Raw genomic sequence first — 10,438 nt, forward strand, 5'->3', positions numbered from 1 at the left:
TTTCTTTAGGCCTTCATGATTACTTTCTGAAAGGGTTAGTTTGGGGGTTAACTGCAATATTTTTGACAACCTCTCATCTCTCCCACCCATGCCCAGATTGCTTCTAAATCATTTCATCATGTAATAGGCAAAGTCATAGTATTTCTCAGGAAGTACAAGGACACAAGGGAGGAGGGAACCAAATCTCTCTTTTTTTTTTTCCCCTCTCTCAGATGAATTTGGCTCTTTTTAAAGTTGGGTTTGTCTTCTCAACTTAACAAAAGGTCACTCAATTCCCTGTAATTTCATGTTTGTATTCTCCTGTGTGCATAGTCTAGTTAGTAGAGTTCTGAATGTTGTGTACTTTCTGAAACATAAGTGAAAACTCTATGTCTCTCTTAGGTCCTCCTTTTACAGTTTAAATAGAAGTTAGCTTTTAAATTATTTTCTTCTATTTGTTTTAGAATGGAATGATGTATGGATTTATATATAAAAATAAGGATATTCTTAAGTGAAACAGACTTTTAATTTTATTTACTACTATTATTTTATTATTAATTTTATTATAATTTTACTGTGAGTAGTTAGCTGTGAAGAATACAGTAACTACCAGAACAGTTTGATGCCACAGTCTAGATTTGTGTTAAGGTGGCCTCACCAACCTACCTACCTACCTTCCTTCCTTCCTTTCTTTAGCTCTGCAAATGTTAACAGAATTTTATGTAAAATCATGGTAAAGCCAGGCAATGAAACATTTTGATTACATACACATATCATACTCTTCTCTAGCTTAGCCTCGTGGGAGCAAGCCTTATTTGAGGAACTGAACAGTCAATTAAGAGATGTATAACCGTGTTCATTGATAACTTAAATGGTTTTAATAAGCTCACTTGTATCCCTGATGCCTTAGCTTTGAAATGGTAAAATGAATTATTAGAGAATAGCTTCACCTCTGAGACATTTATAACTTTGAAATGCTCCTGGAATATGATTTTAACATTATAAAATATTTAATTCCTGTTTCCTTTTTCTCTCAGATAAATATATGTCAGCATCATATAATGGTTCAGCCTGGCAAAAAAGAATTCCTTTTTCAAAAACATATTCAAAAACTGAAAAGATATATTCAGGTAAATATTTACTAGTGATTTTAATGTATCATACAATTCTGAAAATAAATGACAAGTTTTTAAGCTCAAGGAACATATTTTAGAAAATTTAGAAAGTTTTCACCATATACCTGAACATAATTACTTGGAGTTTAGTAGTAGATATCTTCTCTACTAGCAATTTAATTTTACTTTTTTATTGTGTTTTCCTTTGCCTATTTTAATTTTATCAGAAATCTTTTGATATATTTCTCTCCTTAGAAGCATAGCAGTTTCAGCAGTTATGTAATATAAGATGCATTCTTTGTTGAACTACAAAGCAATATATAAATCCATATTTTGACACAAAATATTAAAGCCCTACTATATCCACCATGGACACATATTGGCTGGTGCTGGCTGACAAGGCATCTAAGACGTAGTTTCTAGGCTGGGAGGTTCAAAGTGACTATGGTCTCCGCCTTGTGCTCTGTGCTCTGGGAGGGTGTAGGGATTCCAGGAACCTCCTCAGTGTAAAGGTTTGTAGCAGATCCAGCCTCAGGTTTGGGATCTGGTTCTTATACTAAAAAGCTTGTTGTCTTCTCCCAGCTTATTCTGGGGCTGGCTCAGTGGGTTTGGAAAACCATACAGGATAAAATGGTTTCAGTTATTTTTTGGAAAGCTGAACCTTTCAGAAAAAGACCTAGATAGGGAGTTCCTACCTAAATCAGTAGCCTAGAACTTTCAGAATCATCTGAAATCCATCAACTCTTATATGAGAGGTTCCCAGAATGAATCAGAACACATCCAGACTAGAAACTGTACACTTTCCAAAATAAACAGCTAAGATCTTCTAAAGCAGTATTTCCCTATAAACTCTTGACTATAACTGTGATGCAGTATTCAGACCTGTATATATATTTATACCGGAGTCAGTTGTTTTCTTTTTTCCCATCTCTTCCCAAATCATATTGTACTGCAAGAAAACTCTGCTGTGGCACTATTTCATTGATTATATTTCCTCTTCACTTCATGTGGGTTGCACTTAATTTTGGGGGGAAGGAGGTGAAAAGGCAATGAAAATCCTAGATAAAACTACCAACTGTCAAGTCACATCTTTTTCTCCCACCGTTTCCTTGTGGGTGGAATGTTATTTGAAGTATTAAAGGATGTGCTTCTCACCCCCCTGCTCCTGTCCCAGTGACTACTCTTGTATTGCAGCAGCCTTCTCCCCTCCCATCCCACACAGTGAAACATGAATCACTAAAGGATTTGGAGGAAGGAGGGGTCACTTGAGAGTATGAAGCACATACCATCCACATATGCCACAGGAAAAGGGATGTGACAGGGGATGTGAGCCAACAAAACTGCTCTTTTCTTTCAATCTGAAGAGTAAGGAGGAGGGTATGGTGAGACAGCAGGAGAGCAGAAACTGTGAAGCCACTTACACAGTACTAGTTCCCTCCTCCCCTTCTCCCACCACCTCCAGCTATGCCAGGGCCCAGGGATAGAAAGGTCTATGATAGAATTCCTCTGGAACTTTTAAGAATCTGAGTATAAAGAGGCTCTGCATTGTACTTCCCAGATGCAATCTAGGGGGGAAGCTTTGGAGAGAGTTTCTCAACGCCATCTGGTGGTGGGGTTGTGGGGGGGACGAGGCACGTCTAACGCAAGAGGGCTGGAGACAGAGCCTCTTGAGATTGCCGAGCTCCAGGGTTGATTGGGAGGGCATCACATAACCCTGTGAGTTTCAAGTGAGAGTGAGTTCCTGGGAGAGAGGACCAGCAGGTCTACACAAAGTCTTCTGGCTAGGCCTAAAGGGATAGCATCAAAAAGATGCCTTTGTGGTTGGGTGCTATTCCGGGGAGGACTCAGCTGGAAACTCAACTGTTTGCTGTGCCAGGAAGTCGATTAGAAACCAAGCCATCATCCACTGATCAAACCCCTGTTACGTGAAGTATGGTCTGGGGGCCACCAGCAGTGATATCACCTGGGAGCTTGTTAGGGGTGTGGAATCTCCATCTCAGACCTACTGAATCATTATCTGCATTTTAACAAGATCCTCAGGTGATTAGGATACACATTAAAGCCTGAGAAACCTTAGACTATGTTATCTGGGCCACTGTTCACCAGCACAGGACCCACACCTTGTTGAAACCCAAGATTGTTGAGAGGACATTCTTTTCCTACCTGTCACACAGCAGCAACCATCCTCCCCAGTCCCAACCCTAGAAATTAGGATAAGCAGCAGGAAGGTAAGGGAGGGAGAAAAACCCTCAGAATTTCAAATCTGAATGTGATTGACATATACATGTGAAGTAGCTAAGAAAGCACTGAATGGGACTAAGTTTATATGCAAATTTTCTTTTTTTTTTTTTGCGGTACGCGGGCCTCTCACTGTTGTGGCCTCTCTCGTTGCGGAGCACAGGCTCCGGACGCACAGACTCAGCGGCCATGGCTCACGGGCCCAGCTGCTTCGCGGCATGTGGGATCTTCCCGGTCCGGGGCACGAACCCGTGTCCCCTGCACCGGCAGGCAAACTCTCAACCACTGCACCACCAGGGAAGCCCACCCCTAAACTCTTATCCTTTCCAGTTGTTGTTGTCATCACCAGAATAGGGAGAGAAAGAGTAGCTTGTGTTTCCTCCCCTGCACTTCCTGCCAGGGCACAAAGGAGAGATTTCAGTGTTTCCCAGGGGACAGGTGGACTGCTAGAGAGAGCCACTAGTCTACTCCTCTAAGGAATATCTGGAGCCAAGGCCTCAGAAGTGTAACTGGGTGAGAGGAGTCTTTGGGACAATGTTGGCTGCTATGAGGCTAATGCAATAGAAGAGGAAAATGTGTCTGCAGGAATCGAGGAAAGGAGCTGAAGGCAGTTAGAGATGTCATTGTCAGCCTTTCCTTGAGGCCACTTGTCCTTTCTGATAGACATACAGCTGGTGTGACTGGAGGTGCCTTTCTCCAGAGGAGGGGACATTCATTCTGTTCATTCTGGGTGCCCCATGGTGCAGCCTTCTACATACTGTAGTATTATTTCCATTCCTCTCCACCCCTCCATCTAAATTCAAATCACAGCGAGCGAGCTTCAGAAAGAAGTGGAATTAGTTTGAATGGCATTCTGAAAATTTATGAATTAGAACGATAAGCTTAGTTTTTGTTTTGTCTTTAGATTTATGGTAACTGATTAGCAAAAGAAATGCAAATTTTCGGTACCCTGAAAAAGAAAATAATTGAAATATTTTTTCTACTTTATTATTAGAGCCAAGAAGAAATGGGAGGAAGTAAACCTGGAGGTTGAAAAATGAGAAAAGAGAAAAGTGCCAGAGATCATCTGGTTTACAATCAAAATGAAAATTCCAAGAATGAGATACTCAAGTAGTCCATACTGTATACTGGATAGCCAAATATGATAATTGCAAATTCTGAAAATAAGATGCAGGAAGTACATTGTGCTCTTTCAAAACTGATAAAAATGCAAATTACAAACAGCTGCCTGTGTATTTATATAAGTCTGGAATTCATTCAATGCATTGCCACAAACATTTAATAAAATTTAAAAGTTTGACAATTAAAATCATTCTTTAATTGTAAACTAAGATTGCACAGATTGAGGAGTAAAACTGTGCCTTTGATTTCTATTTTGCAATATTCTTTAAGGAAGAAACCTCACATTTTCTTTCTTTACCTAGATTTTAAGCTGGGCGTCCGTGATAGTTACAGATAAAATGTAAACAAATTCAATGAAGTCCCAGGATTACAGTTTGGTGGTAAGTATGAGAGGAATTCTAATAGAAATACACTTCAGTGTGTTGTAGAAAGAGACAAAGATTGGTTTATTATTCAGGGAAGTTGCTGAACAATGTCTTTTAATTGACAACTACAAAATCTATCTGCTGAAATGTGCTACATTCAAAACTGAAAAATAAACATTTTCCTACCATGAAAATAAAAATTATATGATCATACTGGAGAAAAGAACTTGTAAATGGAAAAGAAAAAGTGAATTAATAACATGGTATCCACAAAGTCTAGAGTGAGCTTTTAAGGCTTCAGTAAACTCCAGAAGTATAAATGTTTACAAATATAACAACTATACCCTAATTTAAAAAAAAAGTATGAGAGCAATATAAGTAATTAACCTTTCAAGTGATGTTTTTCTAAGTTTGTAAGACTTATACTTCTGAGTTTATGAAGGCTCAGAACTTCACTAAGTCTTTAGAACACCCTGTTTTTATATTTGCATGCATCTTGTGGTTATTGGTAGCTTCTTGTTCAATATTTATTGGGGAAGGGAGGCAATCAGGGTTCTTAGAAATATATTATTTTAAAACATTTTATATGGTGTGATTCCAGCTTGTGGAATAATAAACCCTAGTTTCTGGCTTCTAATGGTGCTCTGTCTCCACATTTGCAAAAACTTGAGGTTATAGCCACTTTGTTTTTTTTACAGATAGAGCAGATAGAAATGAAAACTGTGTCAGCAAAGTATCTTGGTAAGATAGTTTGAGAGGGATGTAAGAAAAGAGCTGAGCTGAAAAGATGTCTAGATGGAAGGTGATAGGAAACAGCCTATAATTCCATTTAACAGACAGATCTGTGTCCTTCTAAAACTTTTCAACTAATGATGAAGAAGGAGGGGTTCAAAGAAGGAAATTCAAGATCTCTTTCTTGAAGTACAGATTCTCAGTGTGTATCTGCATTGCATGCCCAATGCTGAAGAATCAATGAGGAACGAGGAAAATGTAAAGGAAGGCTTGAATGTGATTCTTCTGAATGTGTACATGTATAATTCCTGAATAAATGTACATTTTTATTATGATAAACTTTGTCTAAAGGACCAAGTCAGACAGTGGCATTAATCAACCTTGTTTTAATGTTTGTGATTTAGAGAAATGGCACTTGATTTAAATGGGGGTAAACCAGTAACCAGGAAGGAAAAAGATAACAAACCCCAAAATAAGAAAAGATAGGGGATGACAAAGGTAAGTGGACAACCAAACATTTGGAAGCCAGCAAGATGCAATGCTTACTGACTCCTAAATATACAAGTAGTGCATTTAAGCTTCAATTCCACAGTGCCACTGTTGGGCAGTTGCGTATCTGGCACATACAAAAGCTTTCAATGAATTTCACTGGTGTTCAATGATTCGACTCTTTTCAAAATACAACAGTAATAAAAATAATAATAAAAATAGCATTTATTGGGTGTTTAGTATGTTAGTTAGCTAGGGCTGCTATAATAAAGTACCACAAACTGAGTGACTCAACAGAAATTTATTGTCTCACAAATCTGGAGGCTAGAAGCCTGAAATCAAGGTGTCAGTGGGTTGGTTTTTTCTGAAGGATCTATTGCAGGACTGTCTTCTTGGCTTATAGATCACTGTTTTCTCCTTGTGTCTCTTCGTATCATCTTCCCTTAATGTGTGTTTCTGTGTTCATATTTATTCTTTTATAAGAACACAGTCATGTTGGATTAGGGCCCATTCAAATGACCTCATTTTAACTGGATTACCTCTGTATAGACCTTATATCCAAATAAGGTCACATTCTGAGGCATTGGGGGTTAAGCCTTCAAAAACATATGAATTTTGGGAGGACACGAAGGTGGCTCTGGGACCCTTCCAGGGTGGGTGAGTAGATTTTAAGTGACAAACGTACTCTAACACTCCAATCTCTCTAAACATTTAAATCCCTTCCTCTACAATAAATCAAGGCAGGTCTGGACTCACTCTGGATTTGCTCACTCTGGACTACCTTTTAGTCCATATTTAAACCAACCAACCAATCAACCAATTAGAACACTTTCTAATTTCCCAAGCTGCACGTAAGTGCAGAATCTCTGCTTAGTGGGCCCATATCAACAAATTTGGCTCGATCCAATTCTATGTTCCTTCCGTGATTATTCCACATCTTTAAAATTCATTCCCACACACATTCCTTGGACTTTTGTCTGTATAAATTAGAAAACTCAAGCAGCTACTTTGGAGTGTAGCATACTTCCTCATGGTTCCCAGTTTCATCAAGTCTTCCTATATGTTCCTATTTCAACTTTCAGGATTATGTTCCTTCACAATCAATGCCATAATTGTAACAGTAAATACCCTGTGAGCCTGTGAATTCAATTTGCATTGTAATTCAGTCACTCCAGGATGAGATTTTAGGTTTGTTTTCCAGCATTCTCAACCCTGTGCCTATGACAAATAAAGAGCCTTCTTTCAGGGCAGACATAGAAATTTTCAGGTTTCACCTTCTATGTGATGTATGAGCTAGGAATTTGTCAATGTAAAGAAAAATGTACATGACTGTTGTGAGTTTAAGTTTTATTCAGGATCTTACTGAGGACTACCACCTGGGAGATAGCTTCTTAGTACCTCTGAGTAACCAGCTCTGGAGAAGTAGGGGAGAAGCCAGTATATATATATGAATTTTTTGGCTAGAAAAAACATAATCAATCATGCATGTATCTTAGTAAAAGATTACTGCTAACCACAAAGAACAAATGATTTTACTGCTTTTCTATGTATGGGAAGATGCAAGAATCTGGGATTATTGAAGTTCTTCCTGAGATATATATCTAACTATCTAGGGGTCTGTTTATTCCAAAGCTCAGAATGTCTCATCCTGTTTTTTCCATCCTGAATTCCTCTCAGGGCATGCTCTGTCAGTGGGTGACTGCGGTGGGTTGAGATTTAACCCTTAGTATAACTGGATGGTGAGTGGTACTCTTTGTTCCTTTTTGTTTTTAAATATTCAATTTCCTGAGTTCATTTTGTTTTTCTTTTTTCATTTTGTTCAGTGACATTAGGAGCAACCAGCCCATCTCATTATATTTGTTAGTTTGACAAAAATGATCAGAAGTATCATATACATGGTTACCTAGATCCTTGCCCCATAGAAGTGTTTGATTATGAGTATCCAATGGTATTTTTGCATATTTCTATTGCCACATAACACCATTAATTATCAATGCTCTACTGCTAGAAATAGAGTAATTAGTGCCTTTAAAACTAGTTAGATTAGAGATCCAAGGGCAGAAACCCTAGAACCAATTCAGAAAACTTATCCTTAGGTTATGTTCCCATAGAGCCACTCTCAGTACCAAAATTTTTATTAGGGTTCTCCAGAGAAACATGACCAATAGGGTGTGTGTGTGTGTGTGTGTGTGTGTGTGTGTGTGTGTGTGTAAGGAGAAAGGAATTTATTTTAAGTAACTGACTCATGAATGGGCAAGAATTTTGTGCATAAATCTATAAAACTTTAAGGAAAGTTTCTAACAACACCTAAAAAAAATAAATGAAATGCTATACCATAATCATGGATAGACAAACACAATATGTTAAAAAAATGTCAGTTGTCTGCAAATTGACCTAGTCATGACATCATGTCAATCAAAATCCTAACAGGCTTTTTTCATGAAACTTGACAAGCTTATTCTGAAACTAATATGAAATTCCGAAGCCTTAAGAATAAACAAGATAATACCAAAAAGAATAAAGTGTGGGGCTTTGCCTGTCATATATCACGATTTGCTCTAAAGCTATCTAATATTATAAAACTATATTTTATATCTGCTACAGCATAGTATTGACATTATTATGATATCTGAGGCAAAATTGAAGAGAACAGAGAGCCTAGAAAACCAACCTACCTATCTATGTAAATCTGACATATGGCAGAAATGGTATTGTAGATCAGTAGAGAAAGAAGAGGTTATTAAATAAATGTTTTGGGAAATTGAGTATCCCTAAAGAAAAAAAAGACAATGGATCCCTAATATCACACAAGAAGTAAATTTCAAATGAATCAAACACAATGGCACAGGCAAAACTTAAACTCTACAAAAACTGCTTGTTGAATGTATACACGAGTCATAGAATATTTAGAAATGTACCACTGAATGAAAAGTTTGATAAACCTCTCTTTACTGCTATGCTTGCCAATATTTGGGTAAAGGAAGGAAGGCTGGAAGAGGGACAGGCAAGCATGTTCCACTCCTAAAGTCACAAGAACCCCCTAAATATACTTTCCAAATAAACAAATATACTTTCCAAATGTTTTTTTATAAACATTTATAAAAATTAGGCACAAGTCCTCTTGCATTTATCACTTAAGGGGCTATGTTTTATTTCTCTTATTTAAAAGCCTTTATTCCTTTGATGTAAATAACTTCTTATCTTACAATAGGACTATTATACATTTTTACCTAAATCCTCTTAGATTTACTTGAGGGATCCAAATAGCTTGTTTTCACTTCTAATCTTAGGACATATCTATGCTATCTTTAAGAAAAGTTTTCTATAGACAGCATTTCCTTTGAAAATGAATTTTGGCTCCTTTTACCAGAGGCTGCCATTTGACCTGGAAATCAGTTTCTTCCTACTTACAATTATTTTGTCACAAATTGGAGTTTAAACTGCCTGAAAAAATAAAAGCCACAACTTCTACTTTGCTCCTGGCATAAACTCAGGACAATTTGTACCATTTGCAAGCTAATCAGAACAGATCATCCACAGTAGGCTGGGAGAACTTCTGGTTCCAATTCAATCTGCTTTGGGTTGGCTTTGGATGGTAGTGTTTGTGAAGATAATTGTCCCTATTGCCAAGTTGATATTTATGTTCTTTCCCCCAGGGAAAAACTGCCACAGAACAAATTAAGGGTGATTTTCAAGAAGAGTAGGTAATTGCCAAGGAGTTCAATAAACTTACATGAGCTTTGGAGCCAGAGGACATTTTTGGGCTCCTGGGTTTGCCTTTTGCTAGTCATTTGGCCTAGGAGGAAATACTTAGTCTCTCTGTGCATAAATGTCCTCATTTGTAATAACACCTTCCTGATAGAGTTGTTACGGGCATTAGAGATAATATATGAAGTGCTAAGAGTTGTGTCTGGGATAGAGGTGGTTTTGAATAAATGATACTCATTTATTACTGGAAATTATCTGACAGGTTACCACTACTTGTTGATCAATATAATAGAAATAATGTGACCATACTCTTAGGACTTAATCTTTGCCTGATATTAAACAGCAACTTAGTATAATAAAATCTGTATATTTCTGCTGGAGCATAGGCTAGAAATACAGTTTGAAGTTGTTTTTGAGAACAGAATGATAATTCTCAGACTCACTTGCTCCTTTCCCATGAGATCTGGTAACTAAGGATGCAGAAATGTTTCCCTTTCTTATATTTTTGATTCAAAAACAAATCTATATCCAATTTTAATAGGTATATATATATATAAAACACAATAAGAATGAAAATAAATTTGATACATTATACCATTAAAAATTAAATACCAGGTCATAAGTTGTAGGAGAATTTTTAAAAGATTCCTTTTTAGTTTTTTTAAAATTATGACTTAATAATTTATGCTC

At 37.2% G+C, this 10,438-nt stretch overlaps 1 protein-coding gene across 1 annotated transcript in view; it reads left to right on the forward strand.

Annotated features, from left to right (window-relative positions):
• Positions 1 to 4,365, forward strand: part of C11H12orf50 (chromosome 11 C12orf50 homolog) — a 31,235-nt gene extending 26,870 nt beyond the window's left edge. The window contains 2 exon segments of the mRNA XM_065887841.1: positions 1,017 to 1,109; positions 4,327 to 4,365. Coding sequence (XP_065743913.1) covers positions 1,017 to 1,109; positions 4,327 to 4,365 — 132 coding nt within the window.
• Positions 4,366 to 10,438: the final 6,073 nt, after the last annotated feature.

The sequence above is a fragment of the Phocoena phocoena genome, chromosome 11, assembly GCF_963924675.1.
Source record: "Phocoena phocoena chromosome 11, mPhoPho1.1, whole genome shotgun sequence".
Classification (NCBI taxonomy): Eukaryota; Metazoa; Chordata; class Mammalia; order Artiodactyla; family Phocoenidae; genus Phocoena; species Phocoena phocoena.